Here is a 12,650-nt window from a genome sequence, read left to right as displayed (position 1 = left end):
ATTTCTTAGTTGATAAAGTGAGAATAAAAATGCCGGTGGTTCTGACGTAGGAGACCTCTAGCATAATCCTGTACCTACCAGCTGCCTGAGTTAGAACAACCCAAATACAGGGGCCCCAATTCCACTAGGGCAGTTCAATAATACAACTCTTCTTTACTTTTTTTTTTTTTTTTCTTTTTGGTCTTTTTGAGACAGGGTCTCCCTGTAGCCCCAGCTGGCCTGGATTCACTGTGGAGACCAAGTTGGCCTCGAACTCAGATCCTCCTGCCTCTGCCTCCTGTGTGCTGGGATTAAAGGCCTGCTCCACCACACCCGGCCAGCTCTTCTTTACATTTAACTGAACACTTTCAGTCCTTCCCACTCGCCTCTGGACATAATGCTACCTTATTATGGAGTGGTTACACTTTGGGAAGATGCACACCAAAAACTGGGGGCCAAAATATGTTGCAGTGCAGTTTTCATATCCCCTTTGTCCATTCTCAGACCCTCAGCCTTTTCTACCCTTCTGAGTATTGCAAGCTCTGAGCTTCACTCCTGCTAGGCAAGTGCCCCAACCATTGACCTATAGTCCCAGCTCTTTGATGCATCTTCCAATCCCTTGACTACAATGCCACCTGTCCCTCAAGGGGGTCACAGTTTTCTGAGGCCCGTCTGGCGGTCCCGGGGTGGAGGGTCATTACTATTCAGGTTTTCACCAGGGAGAAAGAATATCTTGGAATCACCCAAGGAAGCTCTTTCCGCTCTAGTCCTCAGTTTCCCCATCTGTACAGTAAGGGTCGGCTAGGACCCCTTCCTGTCCTATACCTACCAGCCCTGGAGACTGCTTGTTCCTTTGCTCCTCTCCATTCCCCTGGCCACACTAGCACCTGCAACCTAGAGCATGATATGCAAGCAAGCATCGAAGACACTTCTGAACACCAGCCTTTGGTTGGGTTGTTTACTCTCTCTCTCTCTCTCTCTCTCTCTCTCTCTCTCTCCCCCCCCCTTCTGACACAACAACCCATTACCACTCCTGCTCAAATGCCAGCTCCCAAAATGTTTGAGTATTACCCAGCACTAGAGACTCCCCTTCCTCCCTGTGCCTCTCCTTCTGCACAGAACTCCCCTGGGCAATCATTTCTCCCCAGTGTGAACTCCCCAATCCCCAAAGCTGCCAATTCATCAGTCTTTTCCTCAGGCGGAGTATCAGCTGGAAAGGACCAAGCCAACTTCTTCCCAGAGGGTAAACTGAGGCCCAGAGTAAAGGGAGACCTGCCCAAGGTTATTCTGAGATGGAGTCAGGCTTCAATCTGAACCTTGTCCAGCCCAGGACAACCTGATGAGACCATTAGGAGATTGATCTTTGTATTCCCCGGGAATTTGTCCTAAACCTCAGACAGGTAACAATGATTGGTTCTTCAGTCTTGTAAAATGAGGTACAGCCTTTGCTCTCCAGTCACCCCCACTGGCTTTGAGATGTGCTACTCAGAGAAAAAATGGTTGCAATTCTAAAGCTGAAGTCTATAAAATTTCTAACCTTTGCCAGCGCACCAGGAGGTAGGCTTTGCAACCCTCTACTGCGGAGGGAACGCCTGGGGGAGTAGGAGTCTGGGGAAGTTCACTAGGACTCAGCCCATTGTCCCGGGCCGGAAAGCTGAGGCCCTGGGAGAGGAAGAGGAGCGCTTAGAGCTAATGTGCTCATCCTCCTCCCACCCCCGCACACAGCAGGCACCGGGGGCACTGCCCACTTACGTCCAGCTCGAAGGTACGCAGCGCGGTGCGGTAGCCCCCGGACACCGGCGGTAGGAGGCGCAGCACCTCCTTGACCACACAGTCGACATAGCGCAGACAGCCCAGCGCCTCCAGGCTGAGGTCTGGCTCACAGCCGCAGTCGGGGTGTAGGCCGGACGTCCCGGGCGTGCAGCCGCAGGCGTGCCCCAGACCCTGTGCCCACAGTTCCTGCTGGATTTTGGCGATGGCCGCCGGGTGCTGCAGGAGGAGCAGGACGAGGGACGTGCTGGCACTAGCAGTGGTGAAGAAGGCAGCGAAGAGGATCTCCACAGCGCATTCCTGCAAGACAGCCGGCCAGACAACGCGGGGGGCCAAAAGGGCCCAAACTTAACAGGGGCACCAAAGCGAGCCAGCGTGGGTGTGCTGCCGTGGTGGCTATGCGCCTGGATTCTAAAATCGGTCAAAACCCAGGTCTGCCACTTGGGAAAGTCAGGTAGAGTAATAACAGGCAAAAACCAGTATCTATATACACCGTTGTGGTGGACGTGCTCTGGGAAAATACTGGGAAATTATTCTGTGCATTATCCTTAGTGCTGCAAGTAGATTAACTCTTTGGACTCTTGCCTTCACCCCGTAAGGCACAATTACAGGCTCTGTGAAGTGGTCAAGGTCCCTACAGCTAGTAGTTTTGTCAGTTCTCTCTCTCCTGCCTCTAACACACTTGCAAGGACTGCAGAAAGGCACAGGGCTTCCTATTGTGGCTTCCTCTTTCTGGTCACCTGCCTCTGCCCAGTACCTTCAGGAAGCACTAGTGTTTGTGCTTGCAGCAAGCTGCTCCAGGAATCTGAGGGTGGGTCCCGCATCCCCCACCCCCTTGAGACAAGGGTTTTTTTACTCACCACCCATTTTGCCTCTCAACACAGAACTTGGCACTGAATAAGTATATAACAATCTTTGTGGAGTGAATATTGACCTGGTTGGAGGCTAACTGCTGGGCCTGCCTTGGGCAAAATGGGAAGCTGAGATGGAGACCCAGGGCCCAGACATCTCCCTGCCCAACCTGGCCAGTGGTCCCTTTGATAGGGTGTTGTTACTCCTCCCTAGTCTGTCAAAGCCACTTCTCTTCAGAGCCCAGGACTGTGTTAAGCACCCAGCTTCCCAGGACTCAAAGTCTAGTGCAGTGTGTAGTGCTCAATTGCTCCCTGAACCCTTTGAAGTCATTGAACTTCACACCAAGAAATAAGAATGATTATTGCTCCTATAAAAAGATAAGAAACAGGAGAATCTGATGCTTCTGGAAAAATGGCTACCAATTCAAGGCTATACAGCTAGTGCATGAGGCAGTCATGACTGGAATCCAGGCCCCCTCTTTCAACTTCCTGAGGTATGCCTGTGCCTCAAAATGGTGTTAAATAGGATGTGACTAGAGATGCATACTGTGTTAAGGGATCTGCAGGAAAGGAAGAGGGGGAAGGGAAGGAGTGGCCTCCCACCACCTACCTTCAGCTCCTGCACTGACAGCTCATGGCCCAGCTCCCTAGCGCTGTGAATGATCTGATACAGGGCATCACCTGGCTCTGTTGCCTGTTTCTCATGAAGTTTCTCAGCAATGGCCTCATCCAGGTGCTGATGCAACTGGTCCCTGGCCCGGATGCCCTGAAGCACAGGGAGAGAAGACAGATGGGGCTGGAAGGCTCAGAGGTCACACACCTCCACCTAGATCCTTATGTTAGTCTCTCAGCTATCAGTGCCCATGCCTGGTCCAGAGCTGTCAAGGTGCAGTCTGTCAATAAGTACCCTTTTCCCTGCACTAAGCTCAGGTAAGGCAGTGGTAAAAAAAAAAAAAAAAAAAAAAGGGAAACTCTACTGAGGACACTACTGGATGTTTTAAGCATTAGCTCCTGTTATGGGGTGGGCAAGAGGGCCAGAATGCCCTCCAGAGTCTGGGAAGCAAACCCAGCCCAATATCCCCCTGGGGAAGCATTGAAACAGAGCATTTGAGTTTTATAGCCAGAAGTATCTAGTTCAGATCTTGTTCCTGACCCTACCTACTAGCTGGGTGTTCTTGGCTATCCTATCACTTCAAAGTAGTCTGCTTAGTCAATAAAATGAGAATAACACTTTGCAGGTTGCAAGAAATAAATCAAAAAATGTATGCAACAGATCAGATGCAACAAGATCCTTTATCATAGGAAAGTCCTAAGGCATGGGGAGAATTGAAGGTAGGATGGGGTTCCTTTCCTCACTTAGGATCCAACCCATCACTGGAAGGAGGTGGTGCTGGTTCTCTGATCTGGAAGCCAGGGGGCCCTGAGCCATGGCACTCACTGCCCTAGACCACAGCTGGTGCCCACCCACCCACTCCTGCATGTTCCACTGCCATCCAGGGTCCCAAAAGGCACTGGAGACCCGAACAAGAGGCGCCACTTTGAGAAAGGATGGACTGACTGCCTGGATGCGGGCAGCTTAGACCCAAACTCAGGAAGGCCTCAGCCTCAGGAGCACATGGGTTTGTATTGTCCCATGTCCCCATAGAGGGTGCCTGGCATGCCCCCCGTCATAGAGAGACCATAGCAACCCTGGTACCCACCACCTACGGCGCTTCCGTCTCCAAGCAAAGATGCATCTAGGGTGCTCGGTCTTGTTTGGGAGACCCTCTGGAGTCATGGACTAAGGTGTGTGGCGACATTACCTTGCGCAGGCCACTGAAGGGCACGTCCAGGGGCAGCGAGAAGAGGTTCTCCATCAGCTGTTCGAAGATCCGGGCCAGCTTGGCGCATTGCGCCTCGTCAAGCCGCAGACCCAGCAGGATGCGCGCGGCCATGCGGAAGGTGAGCGCTTTGGTGGCCTCATAGACAGCTACCGGTTGGCCGGCGGCGCACCAGGAACGCACCTCGCGCCGCAGCGCCCTCTGCAGACGCGGCACGTAGTGCTCCAGAGCCGGGCGGCTGAACACACGCGCCAGGACCTGTAGGGAGTGCGTGGATCAGCACAGGGCAGGCTGGTCTTTTCTCCGCAATTCTCAGCCAGAAGGCGAAGGCCAGTCCCTTCCTCCTCTTCTGGGCGGCACAGCCCTAAACTAAACTTGCTGGCTTCACTCTCTATTTCCTCCCCCTCATCCAGGCCCCAACTACCAGCTCCTCCATCAAGTCTTCCAGAACCCTCTTCTAGAGCTAAATCCCCAGAGCTTTTAGTATCTGTCCTAGAAGGTCTTAAGGTGGTGAGCCTGGCCCGGGCCACCTGTTCGTTAAGCAAGGATTCAGGTCAAGTTCTCATTATATTCGAACAGCCACCTCCAGCCTGGCTTGCCGCAGGTGCCCAGGGACCAAGGATCTGATGTTCCCTGGGTCTTCCCCTCACCTTGCGTCGCCGCCTATGAGGCTCGCCAACCGCACCGAGGAGTGTGTGTGAACCTAGTAGGATGTGCGTACTCTGCGGCCACTGGCTGCGCACCAGGCGATGCTCGCCCAGCAGGATGGTGCGCACGTTCTCCGCGCCGCTCACACGGATCACCGGCCGTCCCAGCAGGTGCGTTTTGAACACGGTCCCATAGCGTTCCCGGCGGGAACTGTGGAAACGGGATCCCTGCGGGCAAGGCGGAGCTTGGAGGGCAGGAGCGTCTGGGACCGGCTGGGGCTCTGACCCAGAACTCCCAACTGCTTCTCGGTAACAATCCCCTGACCCAGGCTGTCACACTAGGGGCAAAACAGAGTCTCATATGGGCCTCCCAGGAACCCTATGGGAATGCAGACATTTACTGGTAAGGTGGGGAAATCAAGCTTAGAAAGGGGACGTGGGAGCCCATGGTTGAGATGTGCCTTGATTCTGTAGCCTACACTTGCAGGACCCAGGGTACCACATTCCTTACATCCCTTCCTAAGCCCCCAGTTTACACCAGAAATCTAAATTGCTCTTAGAATTCCGGAGACATGGGGCCTCTTAGAGGGAATAGCTAAGCAGTGGCAAGGGTTGTGAGTAATCTACAGAAACCTGGGCAAGGGTCTGGCTATGAACCCTAGGTGCACGGAGAGCCAGAAGAGTCCAATGCATATTGCAGGGAATGACAAACCACTCACCTGAACCAGCCAGTGCAGCGTTTCACCGAAGAAGGGCCAGCCCATGGAGCCCTTGGGTAGGGGCAAGGCAGACCCCCGATCCCGGCTCAGAGTCCAGCGGAGGGTCCAGAGATGTTGAGCCAGGCTGAGTAGCAGACCGGCACACAGGAGAGCGGTGCCTGCCGCCCCCAGCATGGACAAGCAACTCAGCCCCCAGGGAAACATGAGGCACTTGTGGGGGCTAGGCCACCGGGAAGGCAGGGGGCACAAAAACTGGGGCTCAAGCAGAGATCACCTGTCCTGTCCAGAAAAGGCCCGGGGTTAGGGGCAAAGCCTGAGATGAATAACCACAGACAAGATTTCTGCTCTTAAAATGCGACCGTCAGTGGAAGGTGTAGTGACCAGAGTCGTTAGATACTTGCCTTCCTTGAGGCTGGAGGCTCAAAACATTTTCCCCTGCTTTCAGTCCAAATTACTAGCCTACCCCGGTACCTCCAGAACACTCTAGTCACCCACGCACGGGCGGGATACCACCACCTCCCCAGATCAAGGTCCCAGGAGATTAGCAACTCACTGTGCTGCCTACCAGAGTCGCAGGAAACTGCATACCTCTGGCCACCACACTCTGTTCTCCACTCGGTTAACCCTCCTCCGCTTGCCCTCACCCATTTATACAGATATTGCTTCCCTCCCTACGGACTGATCTCCAGTCATACAACATGACGTGTCTATGCATATTTAAAGTCCCCCACTCAGACTAATGATTGGAGGCACCGGGCAGTGGCCGGATCTGGCTCCGACCGGACCCGGGTAGGGTAGGGAGTGGCAGCTGGTTGGGGGCTGTGCCCCACAGGCGTGGTCGGGCGGGGCCTGTGGTTTTGAGGTAGGACTTGGCAGGGTACCGCAGCAGGCATAAGTCTCTTTCGGGGAAACTGTGTTGTGGATACAGTGGTTCCCCAAGAGATAACTGGGGCCCAGTTCTCGACCCCCTAAGGACTCCCCGTTCTCCAATCTGCACTTCAGGAGATGGTACTGTCATTGTTTCTGCAAGCTTCACGAGGTCGCCAAAAGTCCTCCAGAAATCAATTTCCCCGGGGGGTGGGGGGGCGCTGTTCTGGTTTAGGACCAAATCAAATTCTCACTCCGTTTTCACTCCCCCTCTCTCCGGAGTCCTCCAGATCCCGCCCCTCTCCTGCCGGCCTACTAGGTTGTGGTCTTGGGCTTTGTGTCCCATCCAAAGGCTGAAAAGTTCAAACCCTCCCTCCTACTCCGTAACAGTGCAAGCTGGGAGTGTGGGGAAGCACAAGTGGGTGCCTGAATTATTGGAAAGAGTATAGAGCAGTCCAAGGGGTCTTCTCCAGGGGGTGCAGTGGTTCCTCCCTCTGAATGCCTGAGCCAAAGTCAGGAGGCTTCCAAAGTAACCAGAGACTGTGCTAGGGCCAGCACATCCCATGTCTTCAGACCTGTCTGTTCCTAAGGTCCAGATTGTACCCTGCCTAAAGAATTACTATATTTTTCATGTAGTATTTTTTTTAAATGTGAAATACTTTAAGTATTTTGTCAAGAGAACAAATGCTTTTTGTTTTGGTGTCGCGCGGGGTCTGATAATTAGAGAACAATACACCTTTTCTGGAGAGGCAGTTTAAAATGAGAAGCTCTAAACAGAGGAGATAGCATAGTCAGTAGCTCTCAACCTTTTTAATGTTTCATCACAAAAATCAAGAGATGTAAACATGGCTCTTTACACCTATTTTACAGAGTCAGATAGTCTTACAGGCAAAAATCCGGAAAATGCAAAGGAGGTATCTCAGCATAATTACAACAGGAGAAAGTAAAGGTCGAGTTTACATTGCCAGTTGGGTCACCCTGACACAGAGGAAAAGGTCCATCTGCCTTATATGGTTTCCAGAATTGAGCTGGCTCAGTCGGCCTCCAAAGTATCTAGACAGTACTGAGATGGACTGACTACTTGAACAGAGTTATGCCTGTGCTGTGCTGACTTCATTATCTACTTTGGGACAAGCTACACCTTAAGTTATCAGCCCTTTAAGTGTCTTCTCTTTTAACTTGAACCAAACTAAAACAAACTTTAGAATGGGGTCAGCTACAAGAAATATAGATAGAAATAATGACTTCGGTTTTGGAAAAATCCAGAATTTTTTCTTCATATTCAGAACGATTAAGCTCAACGATCCAACTATAACAAATAATTTACATCCTTACTGAGTATGATTTTCAGGAATTTTGAAGATTTGTGTATTTCCCCCCTCAGAATTAGCAGAATTAAAAATTTCAGAGCACTTAAGTACACTGAGGTTAAAATAAAAGCTAAAAAGCCCAACAATGACAGTGAAATCTTCCTCTATCAGACATAACTGTATCCCCAACTACCCTGAAGCAAAAGCAAGCTCATTCAAGTTTAAATAGGAGAAAAAAAATACTTAGAAGTACAGACACAAGTTTTTCTAATGCATCTTCAATCAGTTTACATATACAATTTGATTTATATATTACAGTTTTGTCTTTTCCTCTAAAATTAAAAAAAATTAAGGTTACATTTTCATATATAAAATATTATTCAGTTATTTAAAAATGCATACAAATGGTATTTGTTATCATTACTTGTTTAAGCCCTCATCAGCGTGTTTTCTTTACTGTTCTTTAAATTCTGTAAACAAATCACTGCGTCATGACCCGTGCTCCAGAGAGAAATGCTCAGGCATGGATTTGATGTCACAGTGCGAGCAACATGCCTCTACGTGTGCTGGGACATGCCATTCACCAAACTTCTGAGCTGCTTCACAACTGTCTCTATCAACTTCTGCTTGTCTCGATCGTTCTTTCTGAACTGAGCAAATATATTGTTCTTTTTGTTCATATCCTTCATCCTAGAAACACGTATGAATGAAAACACTTAGAAAAGTAAAAACTATGCTGCCTTAAGGAAAAAAGCATGCTTTGAATTATCTAACACTAACCACCTTGTGCTTGAATAATACACTTCAAAGAAAGCAGGTACTAATGAATTGACAGATTCAGAGAAAACATAGCAAGGATGGTGAAGCAGAGCTCTTTCACTCCCACACGAATCTAAAACATGCTGCTTTCAAATACAATGCTGTTTCCTAATGTTAACACAAAGCCGCTAAAACATCCTGTATGGACTCTTACACATTCATAGATGATTATGTAAACATGAAAATAGCATTAGAAAAGTCAAAAGTGTGATTTTTTTGCCTCAGTAGTAGTTCATGATATTATAAATTTATACTAATTTTGAATAGTTCTCTATGTCCCCTTCAAATCAAATATACCACAGATATTTTGAAATGTGTGGGAAAACAACATACAACTTTAACTTAATTTAAAAACTGCATTTAGCCTGGCATAGTGGCTCGCACTTTTTTTTTTCTTTTTTTTTTTTGGTCTTTTTGAGACAGGGTCCTCCCTGTAGCCCCAGCTGTCCTGGAACTCACTATGTAGACCAAGCTGGCCTTGAACTCATAGAGATCCACCTGTCTCTGCCTCAGAGAGCTGGGATTAAAGGCGTGCACCCGGCTATGGCTCGCACCTTTAATCCCAGCACTCAGGAGGCAGAGACTGGGGTATCTTTGTGAGATCAAGGCCAGCCTGGTCTACATAGTGAGTTCCAGCTGTGCCTACAGAGAGATCCTGTCTCAAAAATTAAATAAATAAATTTAAAAACTGTGCATTTCAATAGTGATACTTTAAGCAAAATATGACTCAGTGAAGAAAAGTCTGCCACATAATGAGAGAGGAAAGAAGCTGGTAGTTAGCTGCATTAGCAAATTCTGTTAGCTTATTTTTTATAGCTAATTTTTTTTTCAGATCACCTATTTCTCTACCTACAAAGAATCCAAGACTGTGTAGTAGTACATGCCTTTAATCTCAACACTTGGGAGGCAGAAGCAGGCTGATCTCTGTGAGATTAAGGCCAGCCTGGTCTACAATGGAGTTCCAGGCCAGCTGGCGCTACAGGGAGACCCTGTCTCAACCCTCCTCCTAAAAAAAGAATTCAAGACTCAGATATCACTGGTGACAAATGTTCCATTTCTTGGGTCTATTTTATAAAGCACTTTCTTCCCAGTGTTGGGGTGTTTTGTTGTGGACAAATGTTTCATTTCTTGTGTCTATTTTATAGAGCGCTCTCTTCCCAGTGTTGGGGTGTGTTGTTCTCTCTCCTGTGTGTGTGTGTGTGTGTGTGTGTGTGTGTGTGTGTGTGTGTGTGTGTGTGTGTAAAGTAGCTCAAGTTCTTGCATCTTCAGTAAACACTCCTTCTGGGTTTGGGAGATGGACCCAGGACCTAGTACATTCTAGTCGTCTATCACTGTGCTGTATGTTTCCAGCCTTCCAGTAAATATATTTATATGGCAAACTGAGCCAGAAAAATTCAGGATACAATAGAAAAATGTTTTCTTAACATCAATATAGCCAAAACAACACTGAAAGGCAAGAAAGAGATTTTCTTTTGGTCATTAAATGGCCTGAGCTTCTTTCTTTTGAAACATGATCTCACTATATAACTCTGGCTCCCTCAAACTCATGATCCTCCTGCCTCAGTGCTGAGATTACAGGTACATGCCATCTGTTATGCTGGACTGAGCTTTAAAACTCCATCTAGATATTTCTCTTTTCATAGAAACTTCTAGTTCTCCACTTTGTCACAGAACTAAAATTTGTGCAAATGCTATACAAAATAATTCTTTTTTTTCAGAATATACTCACTTCTCCAAAAGTGTAAGGGCTGTGTTTGGGTTCACACGAAGGTACTTGGATGCCGGCTGTCCATAATCAGCTAGATAAGTAGACCAGTCCCAAACCATAAACAGGTCAAGGAGCTGAGGAAGAGGATGAAAACATTCCATCAACAATTTAAAAATATTCATTTTTATTATTTTTAGTTATATGTATGTGTGTGTCCTCATGTGGGAACGTGCATGTGAGTGCAGGTGTCTGTGGAAGCCAGAGGTATTGAATCCCCATGGAAGCAGAATTACAGGCATTGTGAGCCACTTGATGTGGGTGCCAGGAAATGAACTCAGGTCCTCTGGATAAGCAGTATGTGCTCTTAACCACCAAGCTCTCTCTCCAGCTGTCCATCAACTTTTGAATATTTACCCAAACATAAACCCAGCATATGCTGTTCTTGATTCATTTTCACATAACTGCATTTTAGAACAAAATAAGAAAACTTGTTTAAAAAACTAACTGTACTTTACAACTAAAATAGTATACATTAGGGGCTGGAGAAATGGCTCAGCAGTTGGGAGCACTGGCTGCTCTTGCAGAGGACTGGGTTCGAGTCCCAGCACCTACATGGCAACTAACAACTGTCTGTTTACAACCGTCCATGACTCCAGTTCCAGGGGATCCCATGCCCTCCTCTAACCTCCCTGGACATTGCACGACATGGGTAAATTTACAAACAGGCAGGCAATACACTCATACACACAAAATAAAAATAAATAAATAAAGGTATTATCTTTTTACTTTGAAATTCCTAAAATTGTCAGTGGCTGCCTTCCTAACTTTATTGCATTTCCAATAATTTTAATGAAACTCTCTCATAATCTATCAGCACCTGTATTGATGTTTAGAGATTTTCTTTTCATATACTGCTAGCTCAGTACTCAATTAGTAAAGGTTAGTGCTACTAACTGTATGCCAATTGTAAAACACCTTTTTTCCTTAGAAGATATGTTTATCTTTCAAAGAAGTTTCTTGCATCCAGACTTTTCTAAAGTAATTTAAATCAAAAGCTCAGATAATCTCAATTAAGCATATTAAATAACCTCTCCTATCCTCTGGTTGGTGACAGATCTTCAGTAGTGGTATGAAATGAGGGCCTCAGGATTTCAGCCTGTTAACTCTAGGCAATCATTTTGTATAAACAAACAACAGCAAGAAAGAAATCCTCTTGCTTTCCATAGTATCTCAAAATTGACTATTTGCTTTATAAACTCTAGTTAGAATCATTGTCAAATAAGGTCATAATCTTTTAAAAGCAATGCTAGGCCTAAACCAAAGCACCCAACTCCTTATCCAACTTTAAAGCCCTAATCCCCTTTAAGCCATTTAAAGCCAACTTCCTATTCCCATTCCCATCTGAACTGTTGCAGAAAGCTAGATGCTTTACTTACTGTTTCCTTTAGTTTTTATGCTCTTTGTTTTAAACATACTTTATAAGTAAGCATTCTTCTGGTTTTGTTTTCACATGAAGGAAACATCTATATTTACTCACAGGATGCCTATGTGGAGCTGGTAACTCTAAGTGGAATTAAAATTCTAGAGTGATTAAAGCCACCTAAAGAAAGATTAGGAGAAGCCAGCTTTTCCTTGGGAAGGTAAGGGATTTGCTTGACCTTTTTTCCCCCATACAATTTACAACTGTTAATACAGACTCTTGTAAAAAAGTAGAAAATTGTATAATGGAAACTTAAATAACTAATATTCTGTTTACTTTCAGACAAGATAACATTCTAGGCTATAATAAAAGTTGAAACATTCAGGGCTGGAGAGATGGCTCAGGTGTTATAAGCACTGGCTCCTCTTGCAGAGGCCCAGGGTTCAATTCCCACACCCACATGGCAGCTAACAACCATCAGTTCCAGGAGATGAACTCCATGGACACTGCACAACATGGGTGTACTTACACACATGCAGGCAATACACTTACACAAATAAAAATAAGTAAAAACATATTTAAAAGTTGAAACACTAGCACAGAAATTACCATGAAACAATGTAAAGAAGATATTGTCTGAAAATGAAAAGGGAACTTACGTGTAATTTTTAACTGTTGTTTGGTAACACACAGTTTCCAAGGAAAGTTACTTTCATATACTCAGATGATGAGAATGTAAT

At 46.8% G+C, this 12,650-nt stretch overlaps 2 protein-coding genes across 2 annotated transcripts in view; both read right to left on the bottom strand.

The window, feature by feature from the left end:
• Nucleotides 1–5,990, bottom strand: part of LOC103747273 (cytochrome P450 26C1) — a 6,742-nt gene extending 752 nt beyond the window's left edge. Inside the window, exons 1-5 of the mRNA XM_008849624.1 lie at nt 5,787–5,990; nt 5,071–5,295; nt 4,403–4,678; nt 3,211–3,366; nt 1,732–2,049 (exon numbers count right to left, since the gene is read on the bottom strand). Coding sequence (XP_008847846.1) covers nt 1,732–2,049; nt 3,211–3,366; nt 4,403–4,678; nt 5,071–5,295; nt 5,787–5,990 — 1,179 coding nt within the window. The remainder of the gene's footprint in view (nt 1–1,731; nt 2,050–3,210; nt 3,367–4,402; nt 4,679–5,070; nt 5,296–5,786) is intronic.
• Nucleotides 5,991–7,441: 1,451 nt separating this feature from the next.
• Nucleotides 7,442–12,650, bottom strand: part of Exoc6 (exocyst complex component 6) — a gene marked incomplete in the record, with an annotated part of 205,895 nt that continues 200,686 nt past the window's right edge. Inside the window, 2 exon segments of the mRNA XM_008849623.1 lie at nt 7,442–8,653; nt 10,512–10,624. Of these exon segments, the coding sequence (XP_008847845.1) occupies nt 8,521–8,653; nt 10,512–10,624 (246 nt within the window).

The sequence above is a fragment of the Nannospalax galili genome, unplaced genomic scaffold (assembly GCF_000622305.1).
Source record: "Nannospalax galili isolate Female #2095 unplaced genomic scaffold, S.galili_v1.0 scaffold384, whole genome shotgun sequence".
Classification (NCBI taxonomy): domain Eukaryota; kingdom Metazoa; phylum Chordata; class Mammalia; order Rodentia; family Spalacidae; genus Nannospalax; species Nannospalax galili.
The sequence above is the reverse complement of the archived record's forward strand: the minus strand, read 5'-3'. Positions and strand labels throughout refer to the sequence as shown.